Source organism: Canis lupus, chromosome 8 (genome assembly GCF_048164855.1).
Source record: "Canis lupus baileyi chromosome 8, mCanLup2.hap1, whole genome shotgun sequence".
In the NCBI taxonomy this organism is placed as follows: domain Eukaryota; kingdom Metazoa; phylum Chordata; class Mammalia; order Carnivora; family Canidae; genus Canis; species Canis lupus.
This window is the reverse complement of record NC_132845.1, coordinates 18,556,355-18,581,549: the sequence shown is the minus strand read 5'-3', so window position 1 is coordinate 18,581,549 and position 25,195 is coordinate 18,556,355. Positions and strand designations below refer to the sequence as shown.

At 42.3% G+C, this 25,195-nt stretch overlaps 1 protein-coding gene and 1 long non-coding RNA gene across 15 annotated transcripts in view; one reads left to right on the top strand and one right to left on the bottom strand.

Moving 5' to 3' along the window:
* The window catches only part of LRRC8B (leucine rich repeat containing 8 VRAC subunit B), an 85,627-nt gene that overhangs the window by 6,651 nt on the left and 53,781 nt on the right, over nucleotides 1-25,195 (bottom strand). For 3 of the 13 annotated variants that reach the window (XR_012035016.1, XR_012035013.1, XR_012035012.1), the window contains exons 5-11: nucleotides 22,956-25,120; nucleotides 14,620-14,749; nucleotides 8,485-8,559; nucleotides 6,469-6,579; nucleotides 4,252-4,497; nucleotides 2,604-2,926; nucleotides 348-543 (exon numbers count right to left, since the gene is read on the bottom strand). Coding sequence is in view for 3 of the 13 variants with exons in the window: in XM_072834399.1 (XP_072690500.1) it covers nucleotides 14,477-14,749; nucleotides 22,956-25,094 (2,412 nt within the window). In the remaining 10 variants the exon portion in view is untranslated. Of the gene's footprint in view, nucleotides 1-347; nucleotides 544-1,917; nucleotides 2,179-2,603; nucleotides 2,927-4,251; nucleotides 4,498-6,468; nucleotides 6,580-8,484; nucleotides 8,560-8,842; nucleotides 9,295-9,975; nucleotides 14,750-22,955; nucleotides 25,121-25,195 lie in introns of those variants that run through there. The other 10 variants (XM_072834399.1, XM_072834398.1, XR_012035014.1 and 7 more) reach the window with 9 other exon arrangements.
* Nucleotides 41-25,120, top strand: LOC140637924 (uncharacterized). Of its 2 annotated transcripts, XR_012035028.1 has the most exons (3): nucleotides 41-349; nucleotides 486-626; nucleotides 20,974-25,120. It is a non-coding gene; the product is annotated as an uncharacterized lncRNA (long non-coding RNA). The 2 variants fall into 2 exon arrangements; XR_012035027.1 differs by lacking the exons at nucleotides 41-349; nucleotides 486-626 and adding an exon at nucleotides 14,222-14,611.

Genomic DNA, 25,195 nt, shown 5'->3' with positions numbered 1-25,195 from the left:
TATTTACTTAAGTAATCTCTACACCAAACATGGAGCTTGAACTCACAACCCCGAGATCAGTAGTTGCAAGGTCCTCCACCTGAGCCTGCCAGGTGCCCCTCTTCCTCTTCTTTAAGGACCCTGATCTCATCCTGGAGGCCCCATCCTCATGACCTCACCTAATTACCTTAGAAGGCCCCACCTCCTAATATCATCACATTGGAGGTTAAGGTTTTAACATTTGCATTTTGAGGTGACACAAACATTCAGTCCACAATACTAACAATAACAAGTCCACACACACACAGCTTAGCAGCTGGCAAAGTGAATTCATATAAACCACCTCATTTGCACCTCATGATCCTTACCGGTGAGTTAGCTATTTTTATTTTCCTTGTTTTACAGATGAGGGAGCTGCGTGGAGAAGGATTCCGTGATTTCCCCAAGGTCACACACCTAGTAAGCGGGGCCGAGGTGGAGTGCAAATTCAGGTCTTCTCGTTCCAGATGCCGTGTTCTTTCAACTGCAGCGGAAATCAGGCCGTTCTGCCCCTGGTATGAACAACTGCAGTAACAAAGCAGAAACAAGAACTGGTGTTTACTTCGTGCTCTGCTGTGGCCCATCTCTTTGAAAACATATCGCCTCGGGTAGGTATTATGATTCTATTTTATGTCCCAGAAAAACTTAAAATCATCAGGCCTAAGTTCAGATCACGCAGCTAGTCTATGACAGAACAAGTATTTGAACCAGGTCTGGCTGAACCTAGAGATTATGCTCTTAAACCCTCTGCTCTTTGAAATGCTCTTTGGAAAACAGTTTGTAAGATGAAAATACTCTGTTAGAGACATTTACTGAGATTTTAGTAGAAATAGATCTTTTGCCTTTTAAAAAGCGTTAGCGTCCTACAATGTACTCCATTGAAAGCCCTATTTTCTAGGCACTGCAGATGGAGGACAGATGTTTCTTTATGCTCTGAAAGGTCCACTCTATGTAGCCGACCATAATGAGATTGTATCTTGTTCTGAATGTTTCAGAAAAATGGCAATGGACAGATTATTCCAAACGAAAGCCAAATCAAAGGAGTTACTGCATAGATTTGATGAAAACAACAGGATGTTATTCAGTGGTTTGGGTGGGAACTTTTCATTTCAGAGTTCACTCTGAACCACACAGACGTTTTCAGATGTGTTCGACCCTAAAATTCAGCCTGAAGTCAGAGAATTGCGTGTATGTGCGATTGAGATTTCTGTGATGGGGTGGGGTGCCCGAGGTTTAGGGCATGCAATGCTGGACTTTATTTCACTATGATACAGAATTAGAGGTAGTAGAGTCAAGTGCTGAAGGAGCACCCAAGTTCAAGGGAGCGTTTCCAGATTTGGTTGAGTTTTTGCATAGCGTCTAAAATCAGATCTGAAATCAGATCTACTAAAGCAGATTGCTTTGCTTACTAGCTCTGTGTGTTTTGGTAAAACATTTAACTTCCTCGAGCCTTAGTTTTCTCATCTGTAGAATGGGTGTAAGATATTCATCCTTTAATTTCAGCATACGCATTGCACCTTCAAATACTGTACCCAATGTTCTACTTCCTTATGCTGTTTCTTTGCCCACAAGCCTTCAATGACTTTATCGTTTTCACAGTCTATCCACAAAAGTACCCACTAGTAGTTTCTGCAGTTAGGCATCCTGGCTAACCCACTGGCCCCATGACACAGTTTGCCGATGCCTGGCTTTCTGCCATTTACTTATTCTGCACCTGCAACATGCGACACACTGTACTTGTTGAAGGGGATTAAAAAAAAAAAAAAAAGGAACAAGATTTGGTTTCTGTCATCAGTTTAGTGAGGAGGAAATCTATAAATAAACTCATTACATAGTTATTCAGAATAAAAGCACCTAACTACAATTTCGGAGAAGGAAAGTGGTAGGAGAAGGTGTTGGAGACAAAATGATATTTCATCTTCGTCTTGAAGAATAAATGTAGGCTTGACAGATACACAGATAGATGATGACAGGTAGATAGATGACAGATACTATTACATATTTCCATGGATGGAAGGAACTTCTGGTGGAGAGAACAGCGTGGGCAAAGACACATGGAAGTTGAAGGAAGGCCTGGCAAAGAGGCCTGCCACGTAGTTCCATACGGTGGGCTGCAGGAATGCATGTGGGAAGTCCAGCACTGCCCAGAGCATTTGGATTCTGGCCAAAAGAAAACCACTGGGGTCAGGTCACATCGCTGCTGTGTTAAATCCCACAGGGCCCCAAAGGTCAAGAACATTAACATTTGCAGTGAGTCACACGTAAACGACTGTGTTTGCGGAAGTCTCTCTCTCAGTGTACTGAGGCTGGGGACACCTTTCATACCGCCTGACAGTATGAAGTCAACACAGTTACATTTGTGCTGTCATTCTGGCCATGTGGCGCTGGATTTAATTTGTTCAAACTTCTATCTGGTTACAGAGACAAGGCTTTTTCCTTTAAATCACACTGCCTGGTTGTGGGTGGGGGCAGCTAATGCTGTGACTATGGTACATGGTCCCAAAAGAGACTCCTACTGCCCTGTTCTCAGCAGCACCCTGAGTGGTGATGGATAAATCCTGTTACCAATGGGCAACCCAACATACCATCCTCTTCACTGTGACTTGGCTACCCAATTGCCTCCAGGGATGTGTAGGTGCTGCCCAGGGCAAGGCCTGTTTTTTCAGCCATCTCTTGGCTATCCTTCCTCTTCATGTTAGGCCAGAGAAGAGAGGGAGGAAAGAAAGGGCCCATGTGCTCCTGATGGATGAGGTTCTCCTTTTTCTGATCCAGGATACTTTTTTCATTTGGAAGAGAACATCCCATTCACATGTCAGCCAGTCAGATGGTCAGATACTTGTTGAGCATCTCAAAGCCGGGAGCCAAGACTTCTGGTAGCTACGGATGCTGTCCACACCAGTTTTACAATCTAGTCAGGAACACAGACATTTAACAAGTAAGTCACTGAGGTGATGGATACCTCAAAGTAGAGTGTCAGTTGCAATGAGAACACACGACAGGGGACCCTGAACATGGACCTGGTTGGGGAGGCGCTACACTGATGAAGTGACGTTTTACCTCAAGAACTGGATGAACAGGAGTTAGCTAGGCCAAGGGAGCAAGGAAGAGCCTTCTAGGCAAAGAAGAATACATATGCAAGATCGAGGTGGGAAAGGGCTGGTTTTAAGAGAGTTTCTACCATATTTGGAGGAAAAGTCATCAGAGCTAACCCGAAGAGAGCACCTACTAGGGTCAGACAGGAGGCTCAGCATTTTAGATAATCTCATGGAATCCTCCTAGAGTCATGCTGCCATGAAGATGGGGCCCTGTTTCTCTTGTCCCCGTTGATCCCACTGAATCCTCAACACTTAGGGCAGCAGCTGTAGGAGCGGACACTTGATATTTGTAGACTAGAGTTCACATTTTATGGAAGAGGAAACTGAGGCTCAGAGATATAAATGTGACTGGTGGAGAGAGGACTCCAAGCCAGGGTAGAGCTCAGCGCCTTCCCGGTAGCCTGCTGCTTGGCCGCCTGTGTAGGACAATGATCTTGCTTTCTCTTCTTTGAGACACAAGGGAGCCCAAGCCCAGCCCTGGAACAGTCCTGAGCTGGGCACCAGGGCACAGAGGAGAGGTGCACAGCACACAGTTCCAGGACAGCCCACACAGGGCCGGTGAGGCCGACGGCCACACGATTTGGTGTGGGAGCTGGCAGCCGGTTGGAGCTGTACCCTAAATGCAGGGAGAAGCCGACATGTCCCAGCCCAACTAAGACCGGAGGTACGGCTCTCCCACTGAGCGTGTCTGCTGCTTGGACACTGAGGCCCAGAGCCCCATGGAACAGAAACCCGAGAACTGAAAACTTGGAGGTATCCATGGGCCCCAAGTCAGACTCTGGGCTCAGTGCCAGTGGTGATGGGTTAGCTCAGATTTCCGGCTTTGGGGCTAAAGCCCAAGAGGGTCAAGTACCTCACAGGACAGCTCTTCACCTGTGCAACCTCAGGACATTTGTCATTACTGGGAACTGTAGCCTGAGCGTGATGAAGGCCCTCCTGGTGCGGAGGCATGGCAGGGAGCGCTTTAAAATAATCCCAACCTCCTTCGTTTGCTATTATGCTTTAGGTCCTTTAGTGAATAAAAGTCTTATTCATATGCCATAATAATGAGTCATTTCAAAAGCTCAAAAATAAATGTATGATGTACTCAAACTCTTAAGAAAATTAACATTAACCCTAATCAACAGTTCCTACTCACTGAGCATTCCATGTAGATCAGAACAGTAGAGTCGCAGGCACCCTAGGGAACACCTCAGTTCACCCTCTCATTAGGCTCAGTTAGGCCCGGCCCCTGAGCATGCTGATATATGCAGATCATGCTGGAAATGCCATCCTGAGGGCAGATGCTAAATTCCAGAAGTCACAGGGAGCCCACATCCTCTCCCCTGATGAGCCAGCCTCCAGCATCCTCAGCACCACCAGATTCCCCGAGTCACAGCTCACCCTGAGGGAGAAATGTGTTATTTTCCTACATATATTTCAGGCATGGGCCCAGCCAGGGTCTCCGCTGGTTATGCAGAGACAGCACCCAAGCCATCTGGCTCATTTCCATCCTTGCAAAAAAAATTCCCCATGGAGCTTCTTTTCTAAGCTGAAGGAATTAGACTTACCACCAGAAAAAAAAAAGGGGCTAATTTCTTTCATCTTCTAGAAGAATATAAAAACAACTAATGTGATTGCACCAAGTTGTCTGGTAAGTAAGCTTCCCTTCCTTAGCAGAGCTCAGTGGAGAGTGGAGGACAGGCACCATGTAAGCACTGTAGTCCCACTGTGTGCACGGACTCCGGAGACAGCTGACCCGACATGCCACTTGCCTTGAAAGGCAGGCATTTTGAAGAAGCCAAAGGCAAATGCCAAGGGAATCAGTGCTTTAGGGAGTGGGTTCTTTGCTTGGGTTAAGGCTTTTTTCCATGTTCAGCTGTGCACTCAGCTAAAAGGCAAAGCCAGGGAGGGACACACCATCAGCTTGGGGTGAGAAACACAGCTTCTTATCTGGAGCATGGCATGAATTCAATAAGGACAGCATAACCCGCTCCTCCAAATGTCTAAATCAGCAGAACGAATTTAGCCTGCACCGTGATTGGTAGTCATTTTGCAAGTCTAAAATGTCTGCCAGCATTTCCGTATAATAAACCAGGACTCTCGGAGAGTCAAACTGCAATTCTGTTGTAAGACCCAAACTGACTGTGAGCCTCATCTGTACCTTGAAACAAAAACCAAAATGTCAACAACTCCTCTTAACGGGATGAGGGTCTTTATCCAACATCTCCCACAGGACTCAAAATTCACAGTGGCATGCCATTCTCCTAATGATTGCAAATGTGCTCAGGGTTTAGGTTAGGACATTTCAATAAAAACAGCATTTTTCAAAAATAACCACATTTAAAAATACATTCGCGCTTTGGATGAAGTTTTATATTTACGCTAAAGGGTGTTTGAAGCTGTGTCTGTGCATGTGCGTGTATGTATGTCAATCTTTTTCCAGATTATTCAGAGCCCGTACATCATAAAGGATAGAAAATCGTATTAGATGCCGAAATCCTCAGCTAGACTCACAACCCTTGCCATACGACCATGGCAGTGTGCACTATAGAACAAGTGGAGATTTAGTGCTACAGAGTCCCCAGTTCAAAACCTGGCTCCGCCCAAACCTAGGCAATCTCTTATAGAACCTAATAGGTCATTTAACTTGCCTGGACCTATTTCTTTTTCCATTTAAAGTGGAGATAATGCCTATCTTAGTATGTTCTAAACATTAAGGATATTTATAAAGTCTATGGCAGATGCTCAATATGGTGACTATTGAAGATGTCTATTTTGGAGCCTAGTTTTCTTGTAGGTGAAATGGGGACAGGAACCTAAAGTGCTTAGCGCCCAGTAATGCACTGTGCACAGGGAGGGGTTGTTATCAAGATGCAAGACGCAGCTCAGATGAATGCAGCTTGTTAGCAGAGGCACAGGACTGGAGTTAGGGAGGTGGCCTGGGTGCTAATCTCAGCCCTTCCACTCTGGTTAAATACAGATTTTCAGTGCTTCTGAGGACCAGCCCACAGAGTGCAAAGAGTACTCAACGGAGGGGACAAACAGCTAGGTGCCAGCTCCCTCAGACAGTGGGTCTGTGATCTCAAACGAACCAGTTAGGTTTTCTTCAGAAAAGTCTATATGGTTCCTTCCAGCTGGAAAGTTCTAAAATTCTAGAATTACATTTGGGAATGAGGGAGCAAATGAAATGGACAGGAAGTGACTCATTGGCTCAGGAGAAAACAAGTAGGACAGACCTGGAGCAGGAGGAAGCAAGGGGCTTACAGTGAAGGGAAGAGAGCAGTGAGCTCTGAAAACCAGAGCCTCATCTGTGAGCCTTCAAACTCCACGGGGGGCCCAAGAGGACACAGTGCTGAGGTCAAGTGCTCATTACCTACAACTCTGTAGGAACAGGCTTTGCAGACCTGTAGGTGGAATAGGATTCCTCTTCTGAACAGTCATGAGACCTTGGAAAATGTTACCATTTTCAAGTCTGTCTTCCCATCTGTAAAATAGGAATAACACACCAAATAAGACCATTGGATGGATCGAGCTAGCACAGAATAAGAGCCTGCTATGTACGTGGCATGTGGCAGGTGCTAAATAACATTATTGCTCTGTTCCACTAGGCTATTTCCCCTTTGGCGTGGACATCAAGCTGAAGGAGCATGGACAAAATAATTAGATTTTTATCTTTTCTCAGTTTGAAATCATTAACGTGGTTCATGATGTATTGATGATGCCCAGGTATCACAAGCCTGGGAAGCTTTCCTCGAGCCGCTTGATGCAGACTGAGTCAATTCTCCTCCACTTGGCTGCTTCTTCAGGCTTTTCCTTTTCACAGAGCAATTGCCAGAGACTGGCTCCATCTGTTGTGAAAAGGGTGACAGGACTGTTTTTTCTCTTCTCCCCACAATGATCTAGGTGGTTTCCCTGGGAAGCACTATAGAGACACCAAGACAAGGGTGTGAATCCAAACCCGGTTCAGGCAAAGGCTAGAAGACGCCACTCACACAGGGGGCATTTGGTTCTCCTGGGGTCTAAACATTTGCCTCAGGTACTAATTTACACAGAACTAATACCAATGAACTAATTGGAATTAGGGGACCAGTTAAGTCAGGTTTCCTTTTTTTTTTTTTTTTTAATTTTATTTATGATAGTCACACACAGAGAGAGAGAGGCAGAGACATAGGCAGAGGGAGAAGCAGGCTCCATGCACCGGGAGCCCGATGTGGGATTCGATCCCGGGTCTCCAGGATCGCGCCCTGGGCCAAAGGCAGGCGCTAAACCGCTGCGCCACCCAGGGATCCCTTAAGTCAGGTTTCCATATGCAATTCTTTAGGTTACCGGCCTGAGGAATACAAATTGGTCTTACTCCCATTCTGTATATTGAAGTCTCTTATTTGGAATTTGAAATTATGGTAAGAAACCACCTTTCAGGAGGGGAGCATCTTGTTAAGCAAAAGACACTTATTCTGGTGAGCACAAGCTAAAATGTCATTCTTAGTATGACTTAATATTCTCAAAGATGGCATTTAGTAATGGGTGAGGATATGTAAGCATGGAGTATGTAATTAGGAAAATGCTAAATAGCACAACCAGAGGAGGGGTAGAGGAAGAGGGAGGGAGAGAGATCCGGAAAGGGAGAGAGGGTGGGGGCTAGGAGAGTAAGGTGCTTCAGTACTTGCAAGGGGAAAAAGGAGAGGTGAACTCCAGCAGCTGCCAGGCCTGCTCAGGGGGCCTGGGAGGAGATTCTCACCCGAGGTGTCTGACAGAAATGCTATGAGCCTTGAGAACTCTCATTGGCCCTACAACCCCTGCCTCCAGCTGTCCCTTACTCTTGAGAGTCTTGTTTTGGGAGAAGGGAATAATTAGGGACACAAAAGTTTATGCTTTATAAATTTTTATAGATTTTATTTACTTATTTAAAAGAGAGAAAGAGAAGAGAGAGTGAGGGGAGGAGGAAAAGGAGAGGGACAAGCAGACTTCATGCTGAGCTTGGAGCCCAATCTCACAACCCTGAGATCATGACCTAAACTGAAATCAAGAGTTGGGTGCTCAACTGACTGAGCCACTCAAGGGCCCCCAAAGTTCATGACTTTTACTAATGGAAGACCAATTGCCTTATCTCTACCAAATGCATATTGAATAGATATTCAAAGCAGGTTTTTAAAAGGTGCCAAATTCTTACCTGCCCAGGGCCCCCACATGCCTGGTCTGGTCCTGGTGTCGGGCTCTGCATGGGGCTTTCCAAGTGCATCTCATTTGAGATGGAGTCACTGGGATTAAGTGGGGGCCCTTGAATTGTCAAGAGCTTACCTTGGGGGGCTGCCTTTGATAAAGGCAAGGCGAGGAGAAACAGAATAAAAAGGGGAGGAAGTAGAAGCCAGTCAACTTCTATTTGACTTACTCTCAGCTCAGCAGCAGAGGGAGGCAGAGAGTAAAAAACGGTGTGTGGCAGGCCTTACTTGCACAAACAATAGACCTGTGTAAAAAGGCAAACAAAATTTAAGGTGTTTACTGTAAGAAATAATCTGAAAAGCTTCTGAGTAGCACACAGGCAGTCCTATAGAATCATTGGTATTTGGGAGGCAGGACTTATGATTCTAGTTAGTCCAGAGGATGAGGAGGCGACACAGGGTGAAGAGATTGTAATAAAAAAAACAAAAAACAAAAAACTTATGCGTTTTAGAAAATGAACTTTTTCTTTCTCATCTTTCTTTGGCATCAGATCTATCTTCTTTTGTGAACAGAGGGCTCGAGTTCAAGGTGTGCCTCTGTGCTTCTGGATAACCAGCTTTTCTGCAGAGCCCCCGGGGGAGGGGAGGACAGAGGCTGCAGTATTGGAGAGGACCCCAGGAGAAGGGGAGCGTGTCCGCAACAGCAGGGGCACAGCCTCACCCCTCCCTCACCGCATGCTGGAAAGGCAGGTTGCAGCGTGGAAGGGAATGTGGCTTCTGCATGCCCGGTCACTGCCCTGGAGGCCCTGGCAGTCCCCGAATGGCTGCTGAGGTCTTACGTCAGACGCTGGCCTCCTTCCCTCAGCGGGTCTCCCAAAGCTTCGAGGTGGGCCCACGCCTTTCTTGAAGTACCGCATTTCCAGGGTAAAATCCGGCCATCTGGTGTCAGCAGCATCACTTTCCCTCACAATCTGCTTCAGTTTACATAGAGTTCTGTCCTCCAGCAGAGAGGAGTCTTTTATCAGCTTTCTAATGTGCCCCTGAAAGGGTAAGTTGGGGGGTTGGGGGGTGGGTATGAGCTTGAGAGGGAGACAGAGAAGAAAGTCTTGTCTCCAGAAGGAACTATCATATGCTTATTTCCCCCAATAATTCCATTTCCCCCCTTTACTAAAGCTTATTTAAAAAAAAAAGATTTTATTTATTTATTCATGAGAGACAGAGAGAGAGAGAGGCAGAGACACAGGCAGAGGGAGAAGCAGGCTCCCCGCAGGGAGCCTGATGTGGGACTCAATCCCAGGACTCCAGGATCAGGCCCTGGGCCGAAAGCAGATGCTCAACCACTGAGCCACCCAAGGATCCCCTACTAAAGCTTCTTAAAATTTTGTCTTGCAGTTCTTTACTTCTTATTGATCTGGTCCATATTAGTGTTAGTGCTAAACTAACAGTGCATGGAGAAATGAGAGCCAAGAAGAGAGGGAGAACTGGGGTGCTTTGTGAGCATCAGTCCCCAAGGATGAGCACCACTGGAGAGACTGACCTATTTAGAAAGATCGTTGTCTAGGATCAATCCAGCTTTTTTGGGGGCTTGTTATTTTGTGATCATTGTAGCATATTTTGAAAACTACAACTCTTGTTATGAGATTCACACGTAAATCTAAAATTGGTCATCTGGTGAATGATGTAACCATATAACAGCACAGGCACAAATCAGTACAGTCAACTTCTTCCAACATTTAATCTGTTTTTATTTGCCATTTGTTATAAAAATTGAATCTTTGTTTTACACAAAAGGTACTTTAAAACAGTAAAGGTTACCAAAAACCACTGAATCTCAGGCAAAGGGATTCACCACCAAAATGCAGATTTACATGGTAAACCTGAGGGCCAGAAATATTCAACTTACAAAAAAAATCTTATATTTTCTAATAATTCATTACCAGAAGCAAAACCCGGTTACGTATATGTTTCAAAATATGTGACAAAGATAATGCCAGCTCTCACCGTGAAGCTAACCAAAGAAAATGTCTCTACCCAAGATTGGCCCATTATTTCACACAGAGTGAAACATTTGAGGAGCTTTAAAAATATTTAAACATAAATATTTAGGTTTACATACAACACGCATATGCACAAACATATCCATTCTAATTCTATGCCCCTTTATATTTTTTAAATTGCACCATCTCTGTTAGAGATAATATAGAACATGCAGGAGGCATTCATAATTTTTTTTTCTCAGCAGTGGTGTATTATACAAATAAAATGCAAAACTTAAACATGAATTAAGTTCAACTGGAAGCTATCTCAACTCAGTACTTTAGCTCATATAGTCGGTGTTAACACTTTAGTGTTGATGAAATTGTTCATATTAAAATAAAAGTTGAGGAGAATGTTGTCCATTACCAAAGGTACTGAGCAGATAGTTCCCAGTGGATGTAAGAGTGATGGACCAGAAACAGGAAGAAACCAATTAAACAGGTCTGCAGGTTTTCACTGCTTTCACATTCAACTGAAGATAAGAAATAATTATATCCAGGACATTTTCCAACAGTCATGAGTTTATACCATTTCACGTATATAATGTCTTCATAATTCAAACGAGGATACAAAGTAGTTCCTCCCCCTCCCATCGGCCTTCCTCTTGTTTCCAGAAAGAAATGAACACAGATTTTGATGCGATATACGGTTCCTGGAAACAAAGTGGACTTACAGTTATATTCTCATGCTTTTGGTAGGGATGAGAAATCATGGAATCAATCAACTCTAAATACTGCAGGGATGGGTAAAATGGAACTACTCAATTAGGCCTCATTAAAGGCCCTGGCTTCCCCCCAAATAAATACATGCTCAAGTATCAGTGCGAGTTCTTTAGCACAAATCTATTCTGTTATATACAAGTGCTGACCAACTTTAAGGAGGTGAGTGAGTAGAGAGGGGAAGAAACATACCTATGCAGTTAGGATGATGCTAAGAGAATGTGAAGATGGAAGGAGCGTTTTATTGAAAACACAAGGAAATAAAGCTATAAACCCACAGAATAACTGTTTGATTATTTTAATGGTTTCTGAACCCATCATTATGCAATATTCTACTTAAACATACAAAATTTGAATCATGAAACACAGGAAGAACAGAAACAAATATTGTCACTCTCAAACAATAATATTATGCAAATAACTCACTGCAGCTTACCACAGCACAGTAGTAAGCTTACCACACAAACTGAAGCCACGCCACAGCGCTGAGAGCCTACGGATCTCTATTTACCCTGTTTAACACAAACATTTGTTAAGTGATAGTGAAGTATGGTGACATCCAGGGAGAAAAATTAAGACTGAGGATGAAGAATGAAAACACAGTATCTGTGTGCCACACAGATGTATCCTAATGTAGGTTAGGGAGAGAACACCATACCTCACCAGCAGTGCTCAGAACTGCCTATGGTGTGCGTGTCTCTATGTGTGCACAAGCTCATCTGTGTGTGTCTGTGTGCGTATGCAAATAAAACGAACCTATGCCATTGCTGGCATAAGTCATCAACTTTGTTCTGAACAACATCCCCATCTATTTTTTTTTTTTTTTGAAAATGAACTATGCATTCTTGGAAATCATATGCCAACTGAAGTGTCATAATTGAATAAACTTCATTTTCCTCATTGAAAATCCTCTTAAATGGATATGAACACTTGCAAAATGAAGATCTGCTCCAACAATGCAATAAAGGTGGCATCAAACACCACATTTTCAAATGTCAAGTGGTGGTCTCAGAGTTCATTGCATCGAGGCTATGTTATTTCAAAAGCTACCTAAACACTGGTGTGTAAGATTGAAATAAAACAGAAATCTAAAGACTATGGCATCAAGGAACAAGATTTGTACCAGTAACTATACCCTAGTGTTTGGAAAGCAGCTTACAATATTCGTTATTGATCCTGATGGTAAGTAATATGCTTCCAGAAATTGAGAGAAGCGATAAGGAAGATTTAGTTAATGACTTTTGCGGGTGAACACAACCAGTGTGCCTAGCCGTGGAGAAGTTCTAGTTTGTGAGAATGGTAGCAAATCTGAAATCTGTTTTGAAAACTCTTCTTAAGGAGGGGGGTGGAGTTTTTCAGAGAAACGATGGCTAATTATATGGCCACAAACATTTAAATACCTCTCCATGCATTGTATTCCATATTCCAAAAACTTAAGATAAATCCTATCCAACACTGCAATCAGTACACATGACAATTTTATTGTGAAACATTAAAATGGCCATTAACTTACATTAAAAAAATGGAAATAACAAAAACCCTAGATATAGTCAGAATGTGTTTTCTAAAGTCCTAGAAGAAAGTTTCATCAGTTATGCCTGGGTCCCTGAGAACTTGAATGTTCTGACTAAAGGCAAGTTTTGGTAAAAATTAACATTTTTACACTGTTCTTTCTCCTTCAGAATAAAAATAATGTTTTAGGCAGCTTTTGGTGTTTACAGTTTTATAGCTCATATTATTCAATTTACATTTGACACAAGCAATTACTTTCTCTGAGTGTCAGTTCAGGGGTGTGTGGTAGGTGAGGGGAGCTACATTTTGCTATCATTTAAAGACTCACTTTCATCTTTCTGGGAGGGGCAGAGCAAGAAACAACATATCACACATCATAATTCCATGCTTACAGTATTCACCCATAATGTTTTCCAGTTTTGTCTAGATGCAGTTAATAGGTTACTTCATAGTTAACATCCAAAATGAGACAGGCATCATAATGCCTAGACCCATTAGAGAAAAACATGGTAAGAATGTACATTTCCGCAAAATGAGTCCATTGATTTTATTCATTTTACAATATGCATGATAATAGAAGGCTAAACACAAAGCTCTTTATTAAAAAAAGAGAGAGAGAGAGAGAGCAAAATGTATTCCAGGGAAGTTAGACAAAGGCATGAGATGAATTTCAGTTAAATGGATATACTTTTTTGTGAGCTTTGAGAATTCTTAAATACTGAATCGAGGTGGAATGTTTTACATTATAATCATATCTAGAGATCATGCAGATTTTGAAGAAAAGTATTTTGCTGTAAGCCTTAATTTCTCCAAGTGTTTTTGAAATCAACTTTAAGGATTCAAATCTGTACCTCTCCCCTCCATCACAGTTTTTGAAGTAATTAATTGTACCCGTACAATAGCACAGCAACTAGGGAAGAGAGAGGTAGATGATGTGGCCATCCTCTTATAAGGAAACCCCCCAAATATTTTAGGGCAGAAACACAAGGCTTTTGTTATCCAAAAGTAATTAGTTGCAGAGTAGAAAAACATTCTGGAGCAGGATGCACACAAATATGCGACTCGAGAGCAGCCCAAACCAAGTATATTAACAGTGAATTCTTAAAGAAATGCAGGTGTTCTCTGTACCTTACAAAAATTATTTTCACAGATTTTGAATCCAAGATTATGCCATAGAAAGTATATGTTTTACATTTAATAGAAAAATTATTAGTAAATAAAAAAGGCTCTGCTGATACGTCTGAATTAATTTTAGGAAATAGTAATTTTCAGGATGCCCCGAGGGTGACCTGTCCTAAGTACCCTGTCCTTTTCTATGGAAGGGCCAAAGGCAGGCACTTTTCTCAGGGTTCACCCTCGTTTGGGGGCTTTTGTTAGGATTGGCCATTGTTAAGAGAAAACAAGGTGAAGGAAGACTCGAGTGGGCTGGGACAGGAAATAAAATCAAGCCAAGAAGGAATTCTGCGAAGCACAATGTACACCCTGCCTAAAAATATTTAAGACCATAGATCAAAGACAGTGTTGAGTATACATCAAGGACATATTGATGAATTTATGGTCTAGGTGATAAATATCAAAACAGGAAGAAGCCAGTTAAAACAAGTGTGCAAATAAGTAAGTACTGGGGACTGGGGGGAAGGACATGAAAGGATATCGCATCTTCAAGGTAAAAACCTCAAGGCGGAGATTCAGTAATTTCATGTCCCCCATGCCACCCTCGAAGAGTACGTCTCACATCTTAATAAGTTAAAGATCAGTTATTCACAAAACTTTAGTTCAGTGTTAACACTTTTTTACCTGTTTAATTTAGGGCTAGACACTTGAGTTGCTTTCGAGACATTGGGTTATAGTCAAGTCATAATTATTACCCATTTTTCATCTTTATAACTTAGGAAACTTTAGTTCTCATTTAAAGCCCAGGAGGCACACTTTTAAAAATTCTTTTCTCTCTGGATCAACATTTATCTAAGCACGTCTGCAAACGTTCTGTCACAGGGAGAGGAAGAGTGTTGAGCAAGTTCTCCTCTACAATCAGACAGCTCCGCTTTAGGGACGGACAGCCTTCCAGTTCAGGAGGAAGTGTTTCCAGGTAATTACCAATGAGCTCCAGATGAGTAAGGTTCGACAGCTCACCCACGTGAGGGGATAAACTCATCAGGCTATTTTTCCCCAAAAGTAAACACTGCAGCTTTTTGCACTGAAACAGCCCATCTGGTAGCATCTCAATCTGGAAAGGGGAAAAGAAAGCAGCCAGTAAAACTGGTGTTCTATGGCCTACGACAACGCATTTACTTATTTATACCCCTACCTTTTCCCACAGACACTTCTGATCATTTACAGGAATACGGAGAATAATGATGATAAATGTGAAGGGGATGGAAAAGAAAAAGGAAACCTAAGAATGTCCTGACTTGACGTGGGTACTAATGCCCCCAAGCACCCCTAAACTCTTGTTGTATAAGTGGGTGGGTAAAAGATTTGATTCAGGGCTTTCCAACAAGCAATTCTCAAACACAACCTAATTAGTCACCTACTCATTGCCTCTAGGATAAAAAGCAACAACAACAGTATTTTAGGAAAATCGTAATTATTCTTGAGGCTGAGGATCAGAAGTAAATTGTTCTCAAGAGTCCTCATAAAGAGTTACTGTGTAGTGTAATGAGCAATATCCTCAAAAACATTGTGAGTACAGACACAAGGCTATTTCTAAGGGTTTCTTTTCATTCTATGAAAAGAAAAAATTCGACAGAAGCACAGACAAGAAGATATGATCATATAGACGCACACATTTCATTTCCCTCTACATAGGCACTTCTGTGAGTATTTACCCTTCTTCCTGCCCTCTGGCAGTTTCAATTAAATCATGTATCACAGAGAAATAATTTAAAATATGATAAATAGCCTGAAATTAGGTCAACTCCTCCAGCTGCTCAAAGGAGCTGCTCCCCCATGTGGTCGGTCCGTTGCACGTGAATTTCTAAGCGAGCCACAGGGCATCTGTGAAAGTTGATTGGAAAAGACATCCACGGAAGAGCTGAGAGCAAGCATCCTCAACTCTTGTCATGCCACTGAGAGGGGAGTTTGCACCGGGCGGTGCTGGACAGCATGCAGGCCGATCTATAATGCGGCACAGAGGGTATCTTTGCAACTGAAATAGTGCAGGCTTCTTGGTTCAGGATGGGGCTTTGTTAGACACAGGGATGAAAGGGGCACTCAAGAGCTCAGCCTGCGCCTCTGATGGGCTAACACAGTCCCACTGAGCCAGCTCTCTGCTGGAATTTCCAGGCCATCCAGAACTATTCCTCAAAAAGATAGACATTCTCTATACAAACTAAAAAAATAGTCAAACTGCATTCAGGAGTGCTCATTATATTTGAAATTCCTCTCTCCTCCATCGTCCATACATACACTCGGTATGGCTATCCTTGGAAATAAATCGAATGATCACCATTGCTAAGTATGGCATTCAATAAAGCTCCTCCTTGTACACCAAAATACTAGGTAGGAGCAAAGGAAAAGTACTGACCCTTCTATTTCGTTCCCTTCTTGAATGCAGATACAAACCCATAACTATGTAGATTTCAATATGGAGCTATGGCAGAGAGATAAGAGACAGAAGAAATGTAACCCCTTTCTCATGCAACCTCTTCTGGTCATACGCCTGCAGCTCAGAAGTACGGCCAGTGACGTACAAGTAGAGTAAATAATCCATCCTGTGCAACCCAAGCTCAACCCTGAGAGTGCCTATTAGTGTCTAAGCAATGACTCAGGGAAGCCAGTTGAGAAAAAGAGGGTAGGCTTGGCTCATCTTGATTCAGTAAATGCAGACAGACAGCCTCCTTTCGTGCCAGGCTCCCAGCTAGGTGTTGGGGATAAAGTGCTGATAGACAGATGGGTCTTCGAGAACCATGGTCTAATGCAGGGTTTCTCGACCTTGGCACTGTTGAAATTTTGGGTGAGATCATTCCTTTTGTGGGGGGCCCTGTGTATCGTAGACTGTTTAGCAGCATCCCTGGCCTCTGCCTTCTAGATGCCAGTGCTATGCCTCTTCTCAGCTGTGATAATCAAAAATGTCTCCAGACAAATGTCTCTTGGGGGGCAAAAGTGCCCCCGTTTGAGCGGCACTGGTGCACTGAGAAATACTAAACAATTAAATCAATAATTAGTCTGTCATGGGCGCTGGGAAGGAGGGACAGTAGCAGGGACAGTAGCAGGGACTCTCCATCTCCTTACTTCAGAAAGCCTCCAGATGCCCAGCAAGGACCTTGCTTAATTGGACTCCTTTCCAACTGGGTGAAAACCCTGAAGCCCTTGCCATCACTCTCCTGTCTATCAACACTACCATGTGTTCACCAATCTTCTTTCAAATTTCCAAAGTTGGGATTTTAGCAACTTCTCGGCCCCCTAAGACAGGAGAGGGGTTTCATGAGGCAAGGGGAGCAAGCCCCCAGGGTCCCTCAGCTGTGCTGCTGTCATGAAAGTGAGTCAAGGGCTGTGCTCAGCCGTTCTACTTCCTGAGTGCCAAGTGTCCATCTCAGGGACTTTCTTTCAGAGTCAGCACCCAGCTGAGGCACAAAACCTTTCTTCACCTGCCTGAATTCAATTATGTTAAAGAAGGCTGGGCAACTGTGGTAGGGACGCAAGACTTTCCTTCAATTCAGCATTTCTATTCTGAAAAATCTACTTAAACCCTTAAAAATAGTTTACCCTGAAGCTGTATTACAAGAACATCAAAAACATTTTGCCCAGGCTGATACATTTAATAAAATTTTAGATAGCATTTATTTATTCTGAATTCATTTAACATGCTCTTTCTTAGACAATATGATATACACCCCCAAAAAGGAAAAAATGACCCTAATGGACTACTGATTTATTTTTAAAAAATCAAAAGAAATGTTTGCAGACTATCAAGGGTTGATACACTTCATATGCAGAATGATTTTATAGAATAAATTATAAGTTATACATACAAGCTATCAAACTGAAAAAGAGAGAGAAACTAATGCTACATCCTAGAATTCTCTGACAACAAAATATCTTGAACAAATTGTAGTAAAGCCCCCAGAACATCTAAGGAAGGATGGTCCTCTTCCTATATGTATTGCTGACATCTGATAATGAAATACTCCCCTGTTTCCAGAGGCTGAGACCTTGCTTCAGAATCTGTCTCAATGTCAGATTTCCCTTTTTTCCTAGCTGTTGAACACATCATCTCAGTACATGCTAAGCAAATCCATAAAAGCCATTCATTTCAGGAAACAAAAATGAGTATTTCCATTTCTAAGTAGTGATGTCAAAAATAAGCTCCGTCACATAAATGATCTTTAGAAGTAATTTCTACTTCCAGCTAGAAGTCTTTGAGTCAATAAAAGAAACACATTAAATGCACAAATGTAGAAGCTGGAAGACCTAGGTATAAATTGGAGTGGTTTTTAAGATTTGAGTGAAACTATTAAGTCCTCCCCCTTTCCTATGCCTCTCCATCACTTTCGATACCATCATAATTGAATTACACTTTGGTACTGGCATAGAGATGCTTCCTCCTCCTCTCCCGTCTCCCACGTCCATCCACACACACCACTGCTTCCCGCGTAACAGCATTTGCCTCGACACATCTGAGATGCAGTAGAGGGAGTGCCAGAGTGGGTGTCGGAATACTTGGGTTCCATCCCAGATTCATGCTAGGAAGCTTCACACTTCAGGCAAATCACTCTGAGCATCAGTGTCAGTATCAGTATGAAGGCAGTTACTAGAGCAGAGGTTGGAAAAGTTTTTCTCTAAATGTGTAGGATAGTACATATTTTAGGCTTTGTGGGTTAAGAAGTAAAACTGGAAATATTATGTAGGTACTTATACAATTAAGAGAGAAAAAATTTCCTACATTTTTAAATGAGGAAATTCAAAATATAATAATGGTTGAGTATATAATATTTTTTATAATATAGGCTCATGAATGAGAACAATGGAATTTAGTCATGGATCCTGAGATTTGAATTTCATAGAGTTTTCATGTGAGACAGAGTGTTATTTAAACATTTTTTTCCTTAATCATTAAAAAATTTAGAAGATCATTCTTAGGTCGGGGCAGTATAAAAATTTTAAAAACATTCTTAGCTCAGGCCCTGGGTGGGATCAGGCTGCAGTTTGCTGACTTGATTGCCCGTGGTGTTCCTTTCAGATGTAAATCTTTAGATCTTGTTTTGAATTTATAGTCCTACTTCAAAATCATAACTGATTAAATTTTTTAAAGGGGTTTTATTTCTTGATTGTAATCTCCCAACCCTTCTAAATGGGTTACAATTACAGCGTCCTTTGAAGGTACCTGTTCATGTTAAGTATCCCTTTCAAGCTCAAGTCTGACCCCAGCTACTGTCCAGTGAACTCAAATCTGAACTTGACTGGCAGTCTTCAAGGCATTCTCCATTCCGACCCACCTTCTAAATCCTCTCATCTCTTATTACATCTGGGTATGCTTGTTGCAATCCTCTGCACATGATCTCTATCCTTCTACATTTCCAAAACCCCCAGAGTCTTAGGAACACTCCTCTCAAGAGTTACTATAAAAAAAAAGAACATTTTGGGTGCCTGGCTGGCTCAGTCAGTAGAGCATATGACTCCTGATCTTGGGGTTGTACGTTTGGGCCCCACATTGGGTGTAGAGATTACTTAAAAATATAATCTTAAAAAAAAAAAAAAAAAGAACAGCTTGCTCAAATCTATTTGGCAAACATTGCATATCATATCCCCCTCTTGGAGAAGCACAATGCATATTCAAATACTAAAGGCTCTAAGGAATCCTGCAGCAAAAACTATGATAAAAATAAATGTTTAGGGGGGCACCTGGGTGGCTCAGTGGTTGAGCATCTGCCTTTGGCTCAGGTGGTGATCCCGGGGTCCTGGGATCAAATACTGCATCAGGCTCCCGAGAGGGAGCCTGCTTCTCCCTCTGCCTATGTCTCTGCCTCTCTCTGTCATGAATAAATAAATAATCTTTAAAAAACGTTAAAAAATAAATGTTTAGTGTTTTGTGTGATAACATCTATTACTACCCTGTGGAAGAAACTCTAGAGTGCCCTCTCTGTGAATGTCTGTCATTTGGGGGATGCCCACTATCTTCAATGTTTGGAGAATTTCCTCCCTTATCTTGGTGGTGGGACTCTTGGTGGGAAGCAGAGTCCACTTCCCATTGGAGGAACTGACAACATCAGATTCCAGGCTTCCCAGATCCCCTTACAGCTTGAATGTGGGGTGGGTGCTCATAAGCTCTGCCAATCAGGTGCTCAGACTTGGACTTTAAATTGGGGCTAGTGTCATAAAGCAGCAGAAACCATGAAGAACTTATTTTATAGGAGGGCAAGGGCTGCAGTAGCAGGAGTATCCAATTTTCAGGGGAAGCACTGTGCCCCTGATGGTCAGTGGCAGGATACCCTCACCATTTTGTTTTTTGTGCTATGACTTTCACCTTTTGGTTATCTAACTTTACATTTGTTTTCTAAGCTTGATTCTGCAGGCTTTTCCGTGATAATGAGACACAACATCCTGTCAATGAATGTCTCTTCTCCTTAACCACAGAGAGCGTTCATTGCATCCATCCATGAACCTAGTATACTGCCCAACTCTTTAGAAGAGTATTTTAAAAGCTCTCCTTTCAAACTGGAGGGTATTATGCTGAGTGAAATAAGTCAATCGGAGAAGGACAAACATATGATCTCATTCATTTGGGGAATATAAAAAATAGTGAAAGGGAATAAAGGGGAAAGGAGAAAAAATGAGTGGGAAGTATCAGAAAGGGAGACAGAACATGAAAGACTCCTAACTCTGGGTAACGAACTAGGGGTGGTGGAAGGGGAGGTGGGCAGGGGGTGGGGGTGACTGGGTGACAGGCACTGAGGTGGGCACTTGACAGGATGAGCACTGGGTGTTATTCTATATGTTGGCAAACTGAACACCAATAAAAAACAAATTTATAAAAAAAATATAAAATAATAAAAAAATAAAAGCTCTCCTCTTTCAGGAACCCTTACCATGTTTTATTCAAAATGGATGAATCAACTCACATTTTTGAGTATATGCATATCTAAATATTTACACATCCAATTTCATGTTTTATTTTCTAATTAAAAAAATATTTTGGTCTATCTCATAGAATCTTAAGAATCTCAAAGTTAGAAGGAACCCTGAAACTGAAACTTGAATCCTTGATTCCCTTTAACAACACTTCTACCAAGTGGTTGACAATCTATATCTGGACAGTTTAATTAATAAGAAATCACTTCCCCCTTCTCAAAGATTTAATTTTGGGGCAGCTTTTTGGGAAATATGGGAAAACCTTTCCCTTGCTTGTCCTCGTTCTAAGATTCATGGTTACCTGCAAGAAGATTAAGTCTTCCAAATATTTAAAGACCAACTATTCTTTTTTCTTCCTTTCCCAATACTTCCCATCTTTAGGTTAACTATTCCACCGGAGAACTTTTCATCTCTCTGGCTGCTGTCTTCTGAGTGAGTTCCACTTTCTCCATATCCTGATTAAATAAGTCTCCACAGTTCTGAGGAGAGTGTTCTTCACCCATTCAAAGGTCCTTGTTATGGCTCTGGGATGCTTGGCAACTGCTGGTTATCAGACTTCTGAGACAACTCAGGCTAAGATATCATTCTACTTTGGCCATAAACTGCCTTCAGAAGAGGACTTTTCATGTGTGCCAAGTATCCTCCCTTACTCAAGATAAACTGTGTCTGATACTTACACCTAGTTTTTCTTTTAGACACAGTCAAGATGTCAATAAGCTTAGTGTCAAAAGTACAAATGGTCTTAAGGTTTTATTAAATCAAACCAGAAAACCACATTAACTTATTAATTAACATACATTTAAATAATTCATGGCCAGCTAATTATTTAATCAGCTGCAACTTTCAAAAATTCATATAGTGACATAACCAAATAATAACTTAGTGGAACCAATGCCTTTCAATATAATTCTTTATACTTTTTATTACTGACTTAACAATGGGAAAATATAACCTAAATATTAGTATTAATCAACTGCATAAATAAACAACACTAATGAAAAATCTCTAGACCTATAGTTTTCAAAGTATGGTCATCACAGCACCAGCATAATTTTTACCTGGGATTTTTTAGAACTGCTAACTCTTGGATCCTACACCAGACTGACTAAATCGAAGACCCTGGGAGTGGGGTCCAGCAATCTGTGCTTTAACAACCCCTTTGGGTAATTCTTATGAACGCTGCTAATCTAACTCAACCCTCAAGGAGTTTTACAGCCTCATAATTCTTTAAAACCCAAAGATTTCGCATTTATCTTAGAATGGGTTCTAGCCTTTTAATATGTGAGTCAGGTCTTAGGGTTCAAAAAATCAGCACGAATTTTGCTCTCATTCCCCAACTTTCTGGTGTTTTCCCAACAATTCATGGTTTTTGAAAATAATGTCTGGTGATTAATATGTTCATTAGCCAACACCATGTTCATAGTCACATTTAGAATGAAATTTGAATTACAAAAAGTCTAGGAGATAATACATTTTGGGGGGCAGGGTAGAAGAAAACAGCCTTCATTTTCTACTACAGAAAGATCACTTCCATTTTTTGGCAGACTTGATTTCTGAAAGATTTTTTTTCTTCTTCTCATATGGACATTACCATCACTCTCTTGTCCTTTTGGCTAGCTTGATATTTTTTTTTTCTTTTCCCTCCTGCTTCACATTTTAACCTAGGAAACTACTCATTTGTTTTTTTTTTCTTGTTTCAGTGAAGTCAAGTTTTCCTTAACTTGGCTTTACTGTTGCAAATTATGGTTCATTTTTAAAGTATGGATGCTGGAAAAAGCTTCTAAGAAGCCCTAGTGTTGCATTATAGAACCAGGCCTTTCATTTTGAATCGTCTTTCTAGACATGCATGTAGATTTCAAGTCTCTTTTACTGCATCACAAAAAAGATTTATGAATAATTCATGATCCCAGTATTTTTAACAAAAAGTTCTTCTCCTATGACAGATTTGGAAAGCTAAAAACTTTTATGAAGCTTTCTAACTACTTAAGATCTTTCCAAAATGAAAAGTAAGCTCTGTTATAACTAATTAGTCTAAAATACTTCAATTGCAATGTTTATGTAAAAAAAAATGGGGAAAGAGAATAAAGAGAACATTCATTGAGCAATTATTATGTGCCAGGAACTATGCCCGGCGCTTATATTTTTCTCATAAAATCTCCATGACAGCTTGTAAGTCAGATTAAAAACTGATGCTCGGTATTTTGGTAATTTACTCACAGTCACATATCTAGTAAGTGGGAGTCAGGCCAGGCCCAGATGATGCTTAGTTTGCCCCTAAGTCCATTTTCTTTACCCACTTTATACACTGCAACAGCAGATGCTCAGAAGACTGGCTAAACAAAGGGAGGAATGGATTTACTTACATTGTTGTTGGTCACAGCAAAGTACTGCAAATTACTCAGATACTGGATTTCTTCTGGAATGAAGGTCAGGTGGTTATAGCTTAGATCCAAATAATGTAGTTTGGTGCATAGGAAAAGCTGCAGGGGCAGATTCTCAATATTATTATGGTTCAAAGAGAGCTGCTCTAGATTAGATAGTGCCCCAATCTGGGCAGGAATATAAGCAATGTTATTATGCCACAGCTTTAAGCAGGAAAGATTCTGGAGATGCTGAAAGCTAATGATCTCTTCCACAGTTTTAAGGTTATTCTCTTTTAGGTCTAACTCATGCAAATTGTTGAGGCTGAAAATAGAGTGTGGGATGCGTTCCAGGTCACAGCTGATCAGCTCGAGGCTCTTCAGATTGACCATCTTTTTCAAGTTGTTCAACACAACCAGCTTGCTTCCCTCGTTATCGAGGGCCAGCTTCTGCAGAGAAGGCAGGAGGTCTGTAATGACCTGTGGGATCCGGGAGAGGCTGCTCTTCAGGTAGAGGGTCCGCAGGTTTTTCAAGTCCTGGAAGCCCTCCAGCTGCATGGTACTCAGCTGTTCCGGAAGAACACAGCCTGACAGATAAAGTTCCTTGAGATTCTTCAGGTGAAATACCCAGCGTGGGATCTTCCCCATTTCGGTGAATTTCAGGCGAAGGATTTTTAGGTTCTCCTCCAGGAAGCCCAGCGCTGGATGGTCCACCACCAGGGACGAGTGGTACACGTGAAGCTCCCTGAGGTTGACCAGCTGCGAGACCGCAGAGGGCAGCTTGACCTCAGGGATCAGCTCCAGGCTCAGCACTTCGATTTCTGTCAGCTCAAAGACGTTGTCCGGAAGACCGTTTAGCATAAAAAGATGCAGCTCTATCTTGTCCTGTGAGTTTTTCACAAGCTTACTCTTCAGCTTCTCAACTGTCCATTCGTTGTTGAGGTTGATCTGTTTCAGCTTGTTCTCGCTGACCTCCGACAGGAATATGGAGAAGCGTTTGGAATAAAGAGGATCGTACTGATCGGCCAGATGGAGGATGAAGGCGAAGTCGTTCTTCACGTCGGGGATATCGCTATAGTTGCTTTTCTCTCTCAACGCCTCAAAGGAATATTGCTTCAGAGAACTCCTCAGCATCCACCATAAGCTGTAGGAGGAGGTGAGACCATAGAGTATAACCAAAATGACATAAAAGGAAGCCAGGACCTTAAATATTTCTGCCAAGGAGTAGACACACTGGTAGCGCTTGTAGCCTGTGAAAGCTTGCACATCAACCGAACAGTCGATTTCAAGACTGATGTAGGTTAGAAAATACGGAACATAAGTTATGATGAGGACGAACAAAATGACTTTCACTATGATCTGCTTCAGATACACTCTATAAATGATGTCCTTCTGCTCCACGTGCAGGCGGAACCTTTTCACTTTTTCAAAGATGGCTTTGGCCTGTTCACCCTCCTTCTTGTCCAGGACGCTAGAAGTTGGGCTTTCTATGCCAGCTGACTCCAAGCCAGGCTGTGGGTAGGGCAATGACTGCTTGTTGGAATCGACGTCGGCTGAGCACCCTGAGGACGACAGCAGAACCTTGGACTTGGAGAATGTCAGGGGCCTCACTGATTGCTCGGCCACCGTTTCGGACAGGGCCCGGGTGGTCCACGGGGAATCGAAGCACTTGTGAAGGATGGCCACAAAATGCTCGAGCCGAGAACTGGTACTGGGATAGTGTAGCCAGAAGTTGCTACAGGCTGCAAAGATGAGCGTGTGCAAGAGCACCAGGTAGGGGAAAAACTTGGCGAACCAATGGAGCTGTTTCTCATAACAGACGGCGTCAATGTAGGAGTACTGCTGTCGGTGGAGGTCGTTCTGGATTCTGAGGGGGAGCGGAAGCGGTGTCCCGGGATCAGAGGACATGTTTGCGCTGGCTCTCAGGATGTCCCAAGGCACGGCACAGTGATTGTCATATTCCACCTTACATGGAAGACAGCACAGAACCCTGCTCTGTGTGAGCTGGAGAGCTCCGGCCAGCACAGCCACCAGCAGCATGATCAGGGTAATGTAATACCAGAAGACGTCCCACCATGGTTTTAGGATGTGATAAGATGACTGGGCATCTGCTAAACATTTCAGCTCTGTTAGTGTAATCATGACTTTCCCTTATAGGAGTACAGAAACTGGAAGAGGAAAATAAAAGAAAAGCCATTGATGCAAGTATCCAAAATAAGCATTTAACTCTAATGGCTTGTACG